Genomic DNA, 19,180 nt, shown 5'->3' with positions numbered 1-19,180 from the left:
CCTATAATACATTGTTTGTGTAAATTTCCGAATAAACTAAAAACTATATATATATATTCAGTAATGGCAATCAACAATCTGTCACTTATCAAATGCTTAGGTTTAAAAAAAAAACATTTTCCCAAATTAAAACCTGACTGGCTCCCAACACATTGTTAAAAAACAAATTTGGCCACAGTCATTATATGTAATATAACTTCACATTACAGTGTGAGCCACTGGGTACAGTTCAGGCAGATAAGATTTTTGCAGGTGACTAGTTGAGTGCTGCTATTCTTGCATAAAAAACACATCAAAGCGGCAATTTAATGGAGTGCTGTAAAACATGTCTTTTCTGGTGTAATTAATGAGAAGACAGAAACGTGAAACATATCTAGAGGGTTTATATAATAAGTATTCAAATTTCATATTATTGTGATTTAATTTTCTGCTATTCTCCTATCTCTGCTATTTATTTGGCTGCAGCACAAAGCTTGTGGAATATCCCTTATGACAATTAAATGTTACAATCAATTATACTTTGTCTTTTATAAACGCACTTTAAACACAATGACACCTTCATCAGCAATTATGTTATGTTTTCAAAAACATTTGATTGGAAATGTTATTGTGGTGTTTCATTGATAACATTTGGCAAAACACAGTTGCAACCTTATAATGCATGGATTAAAAGCCTTGTAATACACTTACATCCCGTATTATTTGTGTAGTTAAAAAAGCCTTTTGCTCATCTTAAATAACTAGATGAACAAAAATCAAGAGCATGACCTTAGCGCTCCTCGTTCATGCTTCTCTTCTCTGCGTTTTCTCTCACGCTTCTCTCATTTTCTAATGAAATGCAACACTTCACAAAGCCCCCAGATTAATGTGCAGAAATAAATAAATTAGAGTAAGCATTCAGAGTGACTGCTGATGCGAGAGGAGAGGGGATTCTCACAACCCACTGCCCCTGCAGTAACAACATGCCTTATCAACATTTCCCCCTGTAATATGTCAATGGAATGCTGCACATTTTATCAACAAGGCTATGCATTCATCTGCTGTAAACTGTATGATTTCCCTGCCTTGTTATGCCATATGAGACTCCCCACTCTCACCTCTCCTGTCTGCGCAGCTCAGGTCTCTAACCTCTAACATTTATCACTAGTCCACCTAAAACCTGGCTTACAGCCTGAGACTGTCTTCTTAAGAGATGCTTCCACTAATGCCTAGTTCACACTACACAGACTTCAGCCCTAATTTTCCATTCACCAACATTTTTTGGAGCTCCCCAACAAAAGCCCCAGATCAGAGACAAATCGGCGTTGGCTTGGCGCTCGCAAATCAGTGCTTCGGCGCTATGTGTGAACTGTTCACTCAGATCGCCGGTGCATCGCAGACATATTCCAGATATCTAGCAGGCTAAATATCTGGACCTGTCTGGGAGTCTGTGGTGTGTGTTTTCAGGACAATACTTATTTTGGAGACTAGACATACTCATCAGAGATTCCTCCTGGAAACATCTTGTAGCGTCCCTGTCGCCGGTCAGTCATGTTGTGTGAAAACCACAACAACTTCAAGAAAGCTGTGGCTGTGTGTGTGTGTGTGTGTGTGTGTGTGTGTGTGTGTGTACAGTACAGTGATCTGACTACTTTGAAAGTCATGCAGTGTGAAAAATAAAATGCCAGAATTTCAAGTAGAGTGAGACCTCTTACTGCAGCTCTCCGTCTCCCCTTTCTGTCTGCATGTGCAAAACTGCCAATAGGAACGCTCTCTCTCTCCTCTGTGATTGGCCAAAGTCTATACCGTCACAGGGTTTAAGATACTGTATGTCCAGTGTCTTTGCTGAGCAAATTTCTCAAATGTAGACGGCGGGAATTCACAATTTACAGCTTTCTAGTAAGTTTGCAGTGCACCAGCTGCAAACCGCAGTAGTTCTAGGAATTCACCTTTACCACTGGTCACAAGGGCCTGAATGAGAATTTAGTATGATATTTAAATTAAATGCAAAAGTGTGGTAATTGTTTGGCAATAAGTTAGCAAGTGTTTGTGATGTACAAGAAAGTGAGCAAATTTGTATGTATATTAATTCAGTACTGCATAGGGATGAGCTACGCAGCAAAGCCCTGTTGTGTCATTTAATTTAAAAAGGCGCCCTGTCTATGCAAATCGTTGGAGAGGACATTTTTCATCACACATGAAAGTGGTTTATAAAGAAAATATTGCCTGTTTTATCCCTGTTCAGGTGTTTCGTGCAAGTGGACAGGAGCCCAGAAAGCTGCTGAACACACAGGGTTCTTAAGGGAGCATTTGCACATCTGAGAGAGCACATATGTCTTTTTACACCCATATTCCAATTTATGTGCTTTGAACATCTTGTTTGCATCCCTGCGTGGCATTTGGTGTTCATGAAAAAGGTTATATCCTTTTAAATTGTCTGGTTACTCCTGGATTAAAACTAAGGGCTAAAAATCACTTGGCCCAGAGGCTTAGAGAGAAACAAACCTGTTAAAAAAGCAAATCCACATAGAGCGAGTACGGAGGTGTCTCACAAGAACAACATCACGGCTGCTCTGAGTCCTCAGGACAGGCCTTCTTATGTCACTGTGTGCTTACTGTATGTGTGAATATAGGTGTGTGGGCAGCTGGGGTTGAGGCAAATTTCAAAACCAATTTCATGTTTGTAACTGTGTGCTGATCTGTAGCTTTCCTGTGTGTGTATGTGCAATGTTCATGTAAGCTCCTGGCCAGCATCAGTGTTGTCATGTGTGGGAACTTATTCTCAGTAGGCGCATATTAATGTTTAGGATTAACAATTGATATTTAGTGTACATCTTCTATAGTTAAATCTGAAACTTGTGTGGGAATAATATTACAGCACTTACTTAGGGTTACACTAGTTGCTGCTTTTGTGTGCACAAGAGGACACGGGTATTCCGTGTCAACAAAATAAGAAAATATTTACAGGCAAAAAAGCTGTCAGGCAGTGTAGAGACCAGTATAAATTCTGAATAAATGTGTCTGTGAAAGTGCAGATAACATCCAGCTTCACTCTTACTACTGCACACTTTTTTCATATTGCCTATTTTTCGTTGGTTCTGGAATTTGTTCAGAACCAACTAATACTATTAATAACTAACACATTTTTTTTACTTTTATTTCATGTTATTTTTAAAGCACCATTAATATGCAATGGCAGAGAAAGGCGCCTTTAAATAAAATGTATTGTTATTATTATTATTAAACCTTTAGCTGAAGTGAAGGCACACAATCACGTCAGGGTACTCATAGAAAACCATGTATATTTATCCTTCAAATGTACCATGTTGTTCATACTTGAACTACACAACTTGAAAGGAAACGGTTACATTTTTATCAGATATTATGATATATGATATATGATATAAGCAATGTGTGTTTAACTATGGCACATTCCCTACAGCATCCCCCTTCCCGCACTAATGAGTGTTGTCGTCAGTGGGTACTTTTCTTTATGCTAACTTTCGCTCCCTCGTGTCCCTCCATGACCCGGAAATCATTCCCCCTCCGCCATTATAGAGTTAGCATAATCAATAGCACCCAGTAAGTGGGTACTAGTGAGAGGAAGGTCATGTGGTAATCAGAAAAATGTCCAGGTCGGAGATGCATTGTATGGAGTCAGCCCTTATTACTGCACCATTTCCCTCAGTTCCTGCTGCACACACTCACACAGCGGCCATAACACGAAGACCAGAGGAGGTGAGCCGACGTAGGCTCCTTCTTACCACACACACAACATAAACATACTGATGGTCATGCACGTTGTACCTGCCACTAAATCATGACTTCCTCCTTCTTTTGTGGTTATAGAGTTCAGCACAGTTACTAGTTTAGCTCTATAATATTGAATATTCATGATTAAATAAACAACAACCAATGTTACAAAAACACTTAGGTATTATTTGTGAAGAGTTTAACATTAAAACAACTCTGTAAAAGGACTGGGTGGGTGTGGTTTGATCAAATTTGATTGACAGTAAACAAACAACTCGCCAACTGTCATAAGATTCTGATTGAAATGCTGCCAAATCCTGACTGGTGAATGCAAAAAAGTGATCTTTTTCCAACGCAGCCACTCCCACTTCAAATAATTGGGGAAGTGAGCAAAATAGAAATACAAAAATGTGAAATAACCAAACCTTCTTGAAATTTGTTAAGAAATAGTGTAGGATCCCATCACTCATAGTAAGAAGCTAATTGAGAAAAAATGTTTAAGGGGCTTGATCGTGACTGCATGTACAGTGTACTGTGTGTAATAAACAGGCTCTTGACTTACAATGTGGAGCTTCAAGAAGTCTCCGAGACCAGAGGAGCTATCCACCCTCACCAGGACAGCATCCTTCAGGTGTGTGCTGAAGCCAATGGCTAGCCGATCTGCCCTCGTGCTGGGACGGTCATTTGGCGGCCACGTGTATGTGATCAGTCCACCATCTCGCCCAAATATGTAAGTTGTTCCCGCTAAAGAAAAGAAAAAAGCACAAAGGACAAAAATGAGACATTAGTGTATTCCCCCTTACAACTGTGTACCAGACGTAAACCACTGACTGTCAACACAGAAACATTAATAACACAGCAAAGCCGGCATCGATGCTGTGTGTACAGAGCACCGTCAGTCTGAAGTGTTTCATTGTGCTGAGTAATGACTTTGCAAAGCACAGAGCAACATATCACTCTTGAGCAGCTCTCAGCCCCATCTGAGGGTTTAAGTACACTTATGTCAATTCATGAGAAGGAGAAAATTCAGCAGAAATGAGGGAGGTAGGTACCTGTGCCGCTTTTCTCATAATAATTCACAATTACTCAGTTTTACTGCAAGTGCCTGCTTCACCTCTAGAGGGAAGAGATACAAGTGAATGCTAGCAGACGTGCAGTTGTGTCCCCGGTGCCTAGGTAACCAGCATGCCAAAAGTGCACCTCCCCGTCTCTCGCGCTTCATTAGCAGCCTCAAAGGCAGACGCAGCCGGCAGCATTATTGACTGACTGGTCCAATTATGCCCTCCTTGTGACCTCCAAACCAGCTACTTCCTGTCTCGCTGCATTAGCTCATTGTCTTTAGCAGCCTTATGAAAGGTTTGAACATGACCTGGTGGATGGGAGAGTGGTTCTAATTATGTAGCCATTCAGTGAGAAAGAGCCTTGTGGCATTATGCCAGTGACCTAGTCAAATTGATGGTTGGGAATAAGTCCGTCTCGACTAATGAAGGAAGTGGTCTATTAAAAGTGGGAAAATATTCATGTATGAAGCCACAGTTTCAGGTTGTGACGCTTGCCAACCATCCGGCGCTTCAGCATTTCAGAGCTGTCAGACTTGTCTCAATCAAATAAGTGCCCAATTAGAAACCTTCATTAGGATAGTGTTTCAATTCATTTCTGCCAGGACATAGAAAAGTATGCTCGCGGAAGAAAGTGTGTATATGTGTGTACAATTGTGAATGAATAAGAATGTGATTGGGAAATAAATGCCTGTGAGAAAGCCTGAAAATGAATGCAGCTGTCAGATTATCATAAAAACAGCTATCTCTATTAGAAATTAGACAAGGAGCTCTGCTAGTGTTTTATGCGGTTACGTGTGTGTGTGTGTGTGTGTGTGTGTGTGTGTGTGTGTGTGTGTGTGTGTGTGTGTGTGTGTGTGTGTGTGTGTGCGGCGCATGCGTGCGTGCCTGCGTAAGTTTGTCTGTGTGTATGAGTAAGATGGAGAAAGAGAGAATGAGGGAGAGAGAGAAAGACAGAGTGTGTTATTATTCATAGGGGCTGGGAGTTAAACAGCCTTAGTCTGAACAATAGATTATAAATCATTTTGACTGTAATTCCAATATTTTCTTGTAAACCAGTTCACGAGGATATAAAACTATCGATATAGTTTGCATTTATTTATATATTTCTGTTGTTTTCCTCCTTCTGGCTTTTCTTCATAGTGCAGTGATTAAAGCGCGTCACTCTACTCTCAAGTTCCTTTTCCAATTCCATTCCCTCATTTGAGTCAATACACACTGTCAACCATTAGCTAAAAAGAATTGCATCATTAATTAACAATAATGTGATTAACGAATGATGTTGGGACATGCAGATCTATAGCAGGATTTATTGTTTTCATAAAGCATAACTCGCATCTGTAAAACATAATGAAATAACACTAAGCATTCTTGTTCGCCTAATGGATAAAGCGTTATGAAGCTTGATGACTTCTACATAGGGAAAGACATTATGTGTAATATATTTGCAAGGCAGGCGTAATTTCTTTTTCATGAAGTCTGCCGGCTACCGCTGAAAACCCTCCTTGTTCCATTAATGCATATCTGATGTTGGCCTCTTCACAGAGCGATCTCCAATTCATGTAGCTTGCTCTGGACTGTTGTCACTGTCTCAGAGTTCCCCCCCAAGCCACCAAACACTTGCTCCATGCTCCGGCTTATTATAATTAAGCTCTTTTAAACCATGTCAGTGTTGGAACTCACTGGGCCCCTAAGCGTCTTTTTCCCCCTCTGTCTGTTCATACAATTTGACACCCACTTTATCCCACTGACAGCTTATTTACTTTTGGTGACCTCCAAAAAAAAACCACTATAATATAAAGATTGCTCATTTCAGTGGGCTGGTGTGCAGACATTGCTAGTGACACCCTTAAGCTAAATGGATAAACAGCAAGACCCTGATGTCAAGGCACCAAAGGTCAACTAAACTAACTACTCTGTGACATGCAGATTATATAAAATGCTCCAAAGAAGATTCAGTGAGTGAACATAATAAGGTTGCCGATACGTGGTAAAGCGGGCTAAAATCCATACAAGCATGTAAGACTTGTGAAAGACTCCTTGAGGGACTGTTGAGGATTAAGATACATGTAGAAACATGGCTAATACACACCTACACAGTTGTGCGGTGGCATGAAATCAGCAGACACGTGCCTGTGTAACTCCAGTGGTGGGAGTAATCATGCACTGGCTCCATATTTGTTATTTGTGTGCTCTCCTGGGACACTGGGCCCGATATGGATCTGTTGTAGTCATTAGATACAGTTGTATCCTGGAAATACTTGGCTGTTTGTTGTGTCTTTAATTTGACAAGAGTTTCAGTTTATTCGCTATTCACACCCTGTATATATGAAATTAAAAAAGGAAGCGATCGAGGTACAATGAGGGGAGTTTGAGGTGCACTATGCAAAACACAAGAGCTATGAAACAGAATACTATTAAGATTTTCTTGCTTCATGTACAGTATCCCCAAATGCATTGGTATCTCCTACATTTACATGCATTCCCCCAGAGAGGTCACAGTGCAGAAACAAAGAGGCAGTGAGTTTTGAATAAGTATTGGTACAGTAAGGTCTTACTCAAGACTATTATGGATGATCAGACCTCCGGGATCAACTCCTCAACCACAAGTCTCCCCTGTTAAAGGAAAATGAATGAATCTGCTGGACTACATTGAGAGCTGGCTGATCTCTGCTGTGTCAGTTAACATCAAAGAAGATAAACATTGGCAGATCAAACACTCTGCTTTCATTAAAAATGTAGCACCATCCCGGGAGTTCTCCTGCATTTGGCCAAAGAGGTGTGTGGGATAGTAGACTGTAGGAAAGCAAGCATGGCCTTTGTGTTAAAAACCTCTTGGCACTGACTTCCCAAAGTCCATTCCTGCTGGAATGAAGCAGGAGCACATAACAAGCTGGCCTCCAAGCGCTGTTTGTTAAATAAACTGAGCAGTGTCACATGAAGACGCGGCTAGGTGTGAGCAAAGGAAAGTGTACTGGCTATGTGCCCTGTAGTGTAGCAGTTGTTAGGATACACAAAACAGTCTGTTGGAGTATACTGCTCAGCTAAGGTCAGGCCTGCAGACCGTCTTTCCTCTGACCTCCAACACAGCCATCATAACGAGCCTCATATTACCACCTCTGCCGAGAAACTGGGGAGGAATCCAATCATAATTACATAGTTGTGATGGAAATATGAAAAGGAGAGATGACATTATGGATCTGCTTTCTGTCAGCACCTACTGTAGCACTTGCATTTCTCTCTTTTTGCTGCCAAGGATTCCCGTAATGACTGCTGTGCAAAAATAGATTACCCAAGATGTGGCATATAGAATAGCTTTTAGATTATTAATAGATTTTTTATTTTTTTTAACCTTTCCATGCATCTATTGAATGGAATTTAAAAGTAACATAACCTCTTTCCCCAATCATCTCTTATATATAGACATAAAAATACTTCTTTCCAGGGTTACTTTTAACAAATACTTTTTTCCAGGTTTACTTTTAACTGATAGTTGTATATCTTTACAATGGAAATTAGCTTATTGAGGATGACATCAGTAAGATCTCTGATGAGTGGATGACAATTAACATAAATTGCTACATGTTCATCCCCAAACTATTTAAAAGGACCAAGCTATATTAAGAATAACATAATTTGGGTTTATTTTTGGTCCCCCCCTGGGAAGAGTACAATTAAAATAAGCTTAATGATGTCTATTGGATTACAATTTCAGTTTCCAGAAAAATCATTACCACGATTTATGAGGACACTATTGTCAGTAAAGGAGCCATCTCCAATCAATGCTCCTGAATATTTAGTGCCATAAGGGAAAATTGTGAGTCAACTTGATCAATTTCTTTATTCCCCCCTGATCCACCTTTCCCACTATATTTTACTTTTTGAGAGGATTAAATGGTCTAGTATCTGAGCAGATGAGGTGGTAAATAGAAAGTGGGGTCTTGAGCTAAACCGCCTGTTGCAATTTGGCAGCAATTGCAAAGTTGTGAATTACAGACAGACGAAAAGGGACACCATTCACACAGCCTCATTGTATAATTAAATGGTACATCACAGCCCATGATCCAAAATAATGATGCCAACACAGTGATATCTGTCTATCTATATAATGTAGGGATCTGTGTTTGATCCACAGTGTTATTCCTCCCCAGGCGTCTTTGCCAGACACAATTTATCAAATATTATTCAACCATATTTTGATATGAGCCAGCATTAATGGAAGGAAAACAACATGATTTGATTATTAAAATGTCAATGGATTATGTGTCTGAACTTCAATAATTTATTTCCTCTTAGTCAGTCTTGTAGTTATTTCAACAGGCAAACAAATAGCAGGACAAAAGGATCTTAGCTTTGATGTCAAGGATTTATCACATTTATGTTTTACCTGTGTCTGCATGTTTGTTAGTAACTGACTGTCGAGGTTTTAAACAAGAAAGCATGGCCGTGTTTACTGTTTCACTTCCAGCAGCCAATTTTTAAAGTATCAATTACTTTAGGTTCTCTCAACATATTTATTATAGTTGTTATAAGGGTTACTTTGTTTTAACTCTTTAAGGAAAAGGGGTTTTATATGAAACTCAAACCTTTCACAATGTTCACATTCTTGTTTGTATGATTTTGGAGATACACAAGGTATTGTGCAGTTTAATCAAATTAACACACTACTATAAAAGCTATTTTCTATAACTTTCTGTTGGTTTGAAAAATGGTTTCAACTTTACTGTAACCAGTTGTTTCATGCAGTTTATGTCTGATTGTTTCACTGTTGCTGCTGCTATACATGTAAAACATGTCTTCTGTACACCTGAGAAGTTTCCTAGACAAGAATGTGAGGCCTGTCGGTGCACAATGAGCTTTGTACTGGCGAGGTGACATGTCTGTCAAGGTTTTTCTCGTCTTTGCCAGTTTGGTGTACTAGCGACATGCTGTGAACGTAACTGTTCCAAACTAAGGTGAGAGGAGCTGTGGTATTGAGGATCACCTGGGATTTTTTCTTGTTCCATTCACCTTTCAAGTCCAACATCATTATATTGCCTTAATCAAGTCACATCCTACTCATAAGCTTAAGTATTTTTTGGGATATGTAGGCCAATTTGACTTGGCAAGGCAGCCTTATTTGTATAGCACATTTCAGCAACAGGGCAATTCAAAGTGCTTTACATACAACATTAAAGAGCAGTTAAAACGATTACAAAAATTAAAAACATTAAAGAGCAGTTAAAAACGATTAAAAAAAATTTAAAACCGATAAAAGACGAGAATAAAATTTACAGTGCAGTATAAGAATAAGTTAACTGAGTCCAACTCGGGCCTCCCAGAGGGCTTATGTTTTCTGTTGCAACTCAGGTTGTGATCCTGGCCTCCCAGAGGACTTATCCAGTTCCAAACTGGGCCTTACAAAGGACTTAACAAGTTAACCGAGTCCAACTCAGGCCTCCCAGAGGACTTAACCAGTTCCAGTTTCTTTGATGCAATTCCCTCAAGCAGGAAACTAGAATTACCACCTCGCAGTTCAATGCTCCCGCCAACCAGTCAAGTTGCAGTTTGTCCAAACTCATAAATTATATGCAATGAAGACTTTGAAGAAAGTGTATTTTGTCATAATTAGCATATTAATTCTAACAGTGACCTTGACCACCAAATTCTAAAGTGGACATCTGTGCCGATATTGAAGAGATTCCTTCAAGGCCTTTCTGAGATATTGTGTTCATGAGAATGGGACAGACGGACAATCCTAAAAACTTAAAGCCTCTGGCCACGGCTGCCGCAGAGGCCTAAAATAGCTTGATTTCTTTTTCATTCCCTGTATATCAACATGTAGCTGTCGAATGAATGAGGATCAGGCTGGTGGATGCACCTCTCCTATAGCCAGACTGACCCTGTACTTAGCTGCCGGTTCAGTTTGGCTCCTCACCTAATGTCACTGAACCGTTTCTTTCATTTGGCAACGAAGCTCTTAGCAGCAAAGCAGCACAGTAACCTGATATGTTATCCCCTCCCATGCTTATCAAATTTAAAGAGCCATAAATTCGCTCCTGGCAATGCTGCACCTTTTGCACAAGGACACGAGTGTTCTCTTGAGAGCTTTTTTGTGGTAGATCCCTTCTGTAGTTCTCTCTACCGTACATCAGAGTTGTCAGAGCAAACTGCTTTGACTGGTGATACAAACTACATCTACGAATTATGTATTCTAACCAGTTGCCAACAACGCCACACATGCACTGTGGACGTCTTGTCCTGGCAAAATTCACTTTCCACACCCTGCGGCATGGGATTTGTGCGTCCATTGACTTTCAAAAATAGAGCCCCTAGTGTTTAGAATAGCAAATATAAGACTTGGGATAAGGAGGTCAAATCAAGATGTCACAAATTATTACTTCGAAATGACTTAAGCACATAGTGTTTGCTCGACGGAGGCAATGTTAGATGTAGTCTAACATCAAACTTGTAAATTATGCTAATCTACCTCACATTCCAGTAATGTAGGCATGCTATAGATTTTCTTTAACCTTTGTCTGCAACACTAAAATACCCTTTTTAGTCCTAGTTTTTGTCTTGAGTTGACTTCTGCAGGCATTTAAATGTTTTCGTGGTGGGTATATAAGTGCAAATAATTTAATAGTGTTAAAAAGTCAATGTTTTTCATAATTATTATTGTTTTGATAGTTTTCATTATTAAAGCGTAATGTTTCATGAACATTTAAAAATAAAAGGCTGCTGGGAAAAAGAGACTCCTGTCAGGCGTCCCTTCTCTAGCCATATCAAAATGTATTGACATGTGAGGTGATTAATTGCCTGTTACCTTTGACTGTCAGCCTCTGTTTGTTAGAATAATTAGTACAGTGAACAACAGCAGCTCCTAAAATAATGAGTTAAGGGCAATTGTTCTTCCAGTTGTTTGGGGTCGGCAGTTAAAGCACAGCCTCTGGTTGTCCGTCCTGTGGGTACAAATGAAGGACAACGAAAACTAGAAAGTAGGTATGGTGGATACAGCTAGATCACTGTGAAAACCCCCAACCCCCCACCCAATCCCTATTTCTGCATCTGTTCATTGTTCCATTGCAGTATAGCGAGGTCCTTTCCGCAATTTAAACCTCGCTCTCAAGCTTTGCTCCTGGAAAAAAGCCATTCTCTATCTTCAGTGGTGTGTGAGCAGCCCTTTGGGAGACTAAAAAGGACATGTATTGTTGACTTGTCTTAATCCTCTCTCAGCACAAACAACTACATCCCTTACAATGGGATAGGCAGTTAGAACAGAACCAGTAGGAATGAGAAAAGGTTTGAATACAGGTTGAAGATGAAACAATCCTGTACAACATACTACTGAAACAAAAACAAACTTTTAATGTGCCCGCCTAAATTATACAGTAGGCTACGTGAGGGGCCAGGATTTCCTCAACAAGATAAAAACACAGGATTGCTGTGTTGTGTGAGAATCTCATCCATTTTACACATAATTCTAATCTTGCTATAGTAAACAGCCAAAACATTTATTGTGTGAGCATGGAGTGAAAATCAAGCAATTTTGCCAGCAGTCTACAACTGCTGCAGTTCTGTCAGGAAACTAACCCATAAAATAAAATACTGTACACTGCACACTCTGCTGCTTTGCCTCCTTCCACGTTTCTCTTTTTTTCTCCTTTTTTAAGTGATAAATCCTCCCTTCAGTCTTTATCAGAAGGCTGGAGCTGAGCTATTCTCTTTGCAGTCAGCAGAAAGCAGAGTGGACAGAGGTGCTAAATCAACCAGGAGCGTAGACGACCTGCTTGCTTAGTGTTGGCTTAAGAAGTCTGGGATATTGGCACATATACAGCACAGTCAATATAAACTTTTACAGTTCATTGCCCAGAGACTTAATCTTCGCCACCGGCCGATAGAGTATTCACTTATATCTGTTTGGGATTGAGATTTTATATACACCTATGCTGATACAGCATGTGTATTTCATTTTATTCCAACGATGGCAAATGTAATGAGTTATTGATAATACATGTAAATGATAAGTGGTAGTAAGGCAAACAGAGTTTATAGAGATAATAGGAATAATTTAAAGTTCTCAGGCAGTTACCCTGAGTCTTAACTAGGCAAATATTTTAATTAGTCCATTTCCACAGTATTGTTTTAACAATATCCAGTGACCTATGAGACTTAAGCTCCTTCTAATGAAGACAATCCCAAAGCAGCATTTCTGCATAGGACAGCTGACAGTGTCCAACCTGCCTTCATAAGCTGCAAAGCATTAATCCCCCCCCCCCCCCTGCTTTGCTAATTTGATGTAATTAAATTAAGCGGAGACTAAAAGTGGGGCACTGCTGCTTGCCCCCCATGATTGGTCATCCTTATTAGAGGGTATAAGATGCCAGCTCCAAAATTATAGGAGCAACAAAACCTAATAAACACGGGGAGAGAGAGAAAATAGAAGCACTTAAGTCAGACCTCAAGGCTGGTACAGTACAAAATGACCACATCAAGGAGGAGGTGGGTGGCGGGGGAAGAGGACTGTACAATTGCTATATTTCCGTTAGACGATGCTTCTATGTTGCTAATAAAGTCTTGCTTCAGTAGCTCGACGCAGTTTATTTTGACATATTGTTCATTACAGCAGCTAATTATCCACTTTACATTTAAACCTACACAAGTTCACTCAAGGACTCATCGCTCTCTCCTTTCAGCGACTTTCTCGCTAATCCCACAGTTGTTTACACGCTATTAGCTTTGTTAGATACTTTGGCTTAGTAGTTAATAGTTAGTAGTTAAGATGGCTTCTCTCTCTCCCTCTCCTGCTCTCTGTTGATCGGCGTGTCAAATGTTTAGCTATTCCTCTAGCCTGGTCCTACTAGACTCTGTACATTTCATATGTACAGAGAGTCTGGCCACTCTCCATTGACAAGTGTTAACTTCCTTGAAGGCGGTACTCTGTTGAAGTTTAAAACTAGTGGATCTGCCCACAGCCACTCTGGATCTTCCATAACCAATTGCTAACGTTTGGTCGTGACATATGTCATGCGCATGTGCAACAAGAGGGGATCCCGACAACAACTATCTGATTATATTTAGCATTAGCATCGTTTGCGTAAGCCAACTCCTTCACCACTAACGGAGTGAGCTGGAAAATCAAACTTTTCCCGAACCCCGTGGGGAGGAGGGCCACAACATCATGGCCACCAAAAGAACTCAGCAAATACGTACCAGAGAAACGCATTAAGATTAGCTGTTAACGCTGTAACCTAATGTAGCTCCTGTTAACCACCCCCTGGCAGCAGACTAAAAGCCAAGGAGGCTGGCTGACTGTCCTAAATAAGCATAGCCCATCAGGTGTCAGATCCACAGAAAACTGGTTTGTAACAGGAAGCATCTCTTAACCAGTATCTCTTTTTAGTATTGTATTGACACTCTGAAACGATCCTGGCATGAAAATTTCACTTTATGAGGTTTATTAACATCAATATGAGTTCCCCCAGCCTGCCTATGGTCCCCCCCGGCTAGAAATGGTGATAGGTGTAAACCGAGCCCTGGGTATCCTGCTCTGCCTTTGAGAAAATGAAAGCTCAGATGGGCCGATCTGGAATCTTGCTCCTTATGAGGTCATAAGGACCAAGGTTATGCTTTGCCCACCCAGAGAATGTAGCATGCCCATGAGAAAGAGAGACATCATGGCTTTCAAATAAGCAAAGTGGCAGTTGGTCAAGGCCACACCCCCAACCTCCTCAATAGCTATGCAGGAATGGGACATACTAAGGAAAGCTCATTGTGGGACTGACTCTAGTGGCTGTAATTCTGCACCAAGGCTGAATTTCGGGAAAGAGACTTCAGATACAGTATAAGGGGACCAAAAGCATCCAAAGAGCACCATGTCATGGGACCTTTAAGGAAGCCCTAAACTGATGCAATCTGCAGTTCGACAGAGATTGTGAATCAAGAAATCTGCCCCTGCATCACACTGTTGCAGTAGTTCGCCATATTTTATCCTCACACTGCTCTGAAGAGATAAGCCTTCACCTCATCATGAAGGGGCCCCCGGGTAGCCATATCAAACACCCTCGCTCTTCATGGCAGGGGCCCATCAATTCATGGTTGAGGTAAAGTTCTGCCCCCTGGGATAGTAACATAATGCCATGAATGCTCAGTCGACCAGTGTCACTCACACCCTTCTGCCCCCTCCTCTACCATGCTCACTTCCCCTAAGCCCTAAGTGATACATGAACCCATGCCTTGTGGAGCAGAATGGCCCATCCAGGCAGAGCTGACAAGACCCAGTGTCTTAATGGAGGAATACACCAAACGGGCCCTTTGTTACCCTGACCAGCTGCATATCTGCCTCCACAGCCAACAGCCTTGGCTCTGATAGAGGTGTCCCACAGTATCGACAGCTTCAAATTTACTCTCTCATCATCACTTGCCTCATTTGCTCCTCAGACTCAATGCTCCCTTTCTCTCAATTCAGGTCAGCCATTTTGTTTGCCAGCAATTTGTTGATGAGATTTTTCAGCATCCAGTGTTTAATTTGCGTGCCAGCGAACACACAAATCAAAGTCAGACTTAAATAAAATCAAGCATCAGTCGATTCTCTTCTTTTTTATTTGCGGTTAAAAGCCTCTTTGACTGATTGTGCGCCATCAGACATCAGTGCATTATTTAGTTTCAGTCTTTCTGTGTCCTAGCATGTTTCAAACATCATAGCCTCCAAATGGTCTCTAGAAACTGTTGTCTTCTCTATTAGGGAGCCAACAGATGTGGAGTATGACTGCAGTTCTAATTAATGAAAAAGACAAGTGTGGAGGATAATTACAAAATGGAAGTGAGGCAGAAAACAGAGTCCGGGGCCAGAGCTCTGATCTGAGACTAGAGACAACTGGCCGCCCAGCACTATATGCAGCCCAACCTGCATCAGCACAAATACTGCTCTCACAAAGAAGCTCCTTTAGGATCAGACAGAGCTACTGTGCTTTATTGAGGATACTCCTATGTTAACACTATTCATAAAAGCAAATGATATAGCTGTCTATACTAGGCCTGCACAATTACAAAATGCTTGTGCTGCAGGAGTTTTCTTTGAAATGATTTAATACATCCGCATCTCTACCTCTACATTAAAAGGAAAATATCAGTTAAAGCCCCCTCCACTGTCCCTCTTCTTTAACAAATCATTGTTAAGCTCAAGGCGATGCATAGGTGCAGTAGGTAGCTCAAAAGCTGAGCATAAACAACACTTCAAACACGAGCAGACACTGTTAAAAATGGTACAATGCACTGCGCAATTAATTTTACATACAATAGCAAATGGAAGTCGCAAGTAACATGATATTACATATATTAGAACACCAATATGTGGATAAAATGTGTTCTATGCGTTTTATGTTAAACAAGAAAACAAGCCTATTTCCCTCGCTACAGTGCCATGTCGTCCCTGCATGACACCGCTTTGTTTTTACTGTCTTTGTAAGCTGTACCCAGGAGACAGCAAGCATGCCTTGGCCTTAATTGCAGGATTAAACATCTGCTTTGCCGAGTAGCCTCACTTTGTAACTAAGGCTCTACCGAGTGGTGATATATTATTTAATTAGCTACATCTCGTATAGAAATGATACAATAACATGAATATGGAGAATATTCGGCAAAAAATAAACCCTGCATGTGCTGATGTACCGAGGTGTATGAGAGGGGGTTTTGTCGTGCAGCACAACTACTGCCTTTGCGATTTATATACAGCTCTGCCTCCGCCTTATCTTCAGGCAATGCTGGAACACAATAAGAGAGATGTGTTATCCTTTATCTCCCACCGATGCAATGTATCAACCAACAAATAAATATATAACAGAAAAAAAGAAATGTGCGTGGGTATGCATTATATTTCTACATTATGTTGCAAAATATATGCTAATATTAGCTTGCACTTAGGTGTTAGGCAGGCGTGTTTTTATCAGCCCATGCCAGCAGGCCTGTGGCACTAAGAGATGGAAGGAGCAATGAGGAAGGTGAAATCCCACACAATCCTATTAGAGTGGATTATGGCACATCTTTCTTTCTGTTGCCACTCTGCTGCAGGTGAGCAATTGTAAATTGCAAAAAAAGAATAGTTATAACATGGTTGGTTCTTATTGAGGCCTTCTATTGTAACAGGTCAGCCATTCATTTCTTAAACCCTTATTTCCATCATTAATCTAACACATGATATTAAAGTTGTTAGGTAATGATTTGTAAACTAAGAATAATTAGAACACTGTCAATCATACCACCCACGTAGAAAATCTCAGTGATGGAGTTTTTTTTGTTTTCTCCCAAAACAGATGTGTGATATTTAAGTAGAGGCTGATTATCAATCTGATGATCAATGGCAATCATACATTATCGTCTTCTGCTAGCTGGCTGCCAGAGAAACCCATCCTCTCCCCTGTGGTTGGGGTTATCAGGCTGTAAAGGCTGAAAGACTTCACCCACCATCTTTTTTTTTCTCCTATGACTTTCCCAGAACCATTTAGTCCAGCACTAAGGGCGTTATCACTGTACTCTTGGAACTACTGTACGTCTGGACAATTATAATTTTACACCTTCCAAGTACATATTTTTCTTTATGACCCATTTTAAATTTGAACTAACCAATTATATGTTACACTATATAAATGACACTTTTCCATGTGTACATTTGCATATCACTTTACTACTGACATTCACACCCTTGTGACAATAATTCAAAGTGATTAAAGAGATTCAAGATTATTTGGGAAAGTGTCGCTCTTTGTGTGTGCAGGGTGCTTGTGTGCATTTGTGAGTGAATGTGCACAAGTGTGTGTATATACAGGCTTGACTGGCACAGAGCTAGCTGCTCCCTCATTATGGTGACACAGAATGAGGCTTCTCCAGGGTGACTGAATATACTTCAGATTAGATTAAAAAAAAAAGTGGCTTTTTGCATACTTGATCTCCACTTTATTTATTTCAATTTATCTTTTTTTCTTCCCCCTTGCTTGTGCCATTCCCATGGGAAATAATGAGGAATTTACAGAGTCAATCAGAATGAACTTTGGAGAACTATTTAAGCTCTTTAATTAGCATCTTTAACACGTTGACCTGCACTACAGATGCATCACTCCTTCATGCTTCCTGTCTTCCTACAGTTAATGTTAGCATGCAAAAGTCCAGCTGCGGCTTAAACATTTAAATCGTCAATGTGGAAACAATCCTATTTTTCCAGCTCTATTTAAAAAACATTCCTTCACGTAAGATCTTTCTCTTATTCCTCTCATTGCCACACTGTTAGATGCCTTCATAATTTCTGTACATTTTATTTGATCCGCTGGCCAATTCGAATACGATTGTCCTTTTGCTACACAGTACATTACTATATTTGTCACTCTCTTGTTTTTATATATCAGGGCTCCAGACTGCGACCAAATGGTCGCAAAATTTTAGAGTGTGCGACTGAATTTTACATCCAGTCGCGCATGTGCGACCAGTAAATTTGCCCCCTTTTTTTTACACGCTAAACGTCGAAATTTCGGTACCTGAGAGCGCGTAAGCACAAGCTTATCTGTCCTCTCTGAAAATTGACAGAGAGCAGAGCTCTGACACATACACTCGCACACACGCCGAGCTGCAGACGGTGCAAACTACGTCGGCTCTGCAGTTTTGTTGAAGTCACAGAGCGTCACGGAAATGCCGATAAAGTGGTTTCAAGTGTGGTTACAGTTTTTCATAACTTCACGCAGACTGCTTTGCTGCGATATATTAATGACGAGCCGAAAGCGGTCGCGGTGCTGTTGACGTTATACTTCCTTGGAGACGAGCAGGCACAACAGTGGTTTCTATGCCCTGGTGACTGACTGACAGGCAGAGGTTGTAAGGCAAGGCAACTTTATTTCTACAGCGCCTTTCAGCAACAAGGCAATTCAAAGTGCTTTACATGAAACATTAAAGAGCAATTAAAAATGGTCATGATGAAAATAAAAAAAAATATTTTACTGTCATGACAGCGATGGGGCTGTCAGTTTACCTTCCATGTTGCATCTTCAAAAGTGACACTGAATTTGAAACAGCACAATTTCTGCATCTATTATCAAAGTATGTATTAGTAATACAGTGGAAATTAGTAGAAATGTGAATATTTAGTTAGCATGTTGATTTATGGTGTGTGCCCCTAAATTTTCTGGTTGTTCCCATACAATTTTCAGTTGGTGGCCACTGTGCTCCTAGTGAAAAAAAGTTAGTCTGGAGCCCTGTATATCCTGCTGTTAAAACAAATTCCCTCCATGAGAATCATTGTTTTGTATAATCGAATAATTGTTATTCATCTGGTGCAGTCTGTAAGTGTTACCGTGGCATTACCCCATTACAAAATGTCATTGTATTTTGCAGGGTTAACAACTGTGCATGAAATCGACATTGTAAAT

General features: G+C 40.4%; 1 protein-coding gene across 42 annotated transcripts in view; it reads right to left on the bottom strand.

The window, feature by feature from the left end:
• LOC120547712 (neurexin-1a) overlaps positions 1 to 19,180 on the bottom strand; it is a 265,714-nt gene that overhangs the window by 85,467 nt on the left and 161,067 nt on the right. For all 42 annotated transcript variants that reach the window (XM_039783274.1, XM_039783276.1, XM_039783275.1 and 39 more), the window contains one exon: positions 4,295 to 4,476. In XM_039783274.1, coding sequence (XP_039639208.1) covers positions 4,295 to 4,476 — 182 coding nt within the window. The remainder of the gene's footprint in view (positions 1 to 4,294; positions 4,477 to 19,180) is intronic.

This window comes from Perca fluviatilis, chromosome 19, assembly GCF_010015445.1.
Source record: "Perca fluviatilis chromosome 19, GENO_Pfluv_1.0, whole genome shotgun sequence".
Classification (NCBI taxonomy): domain Eukaryota; kingdom Metazoa; phylum Chordata; class Actinopteri; order Perciformes; family Percidae; genus Perca; species Perca fluviatilis.
Note: the sequence above shows the minus strand (reverse complement) of the source record. Positions and strands in the feature narration are given on the sequence as shown.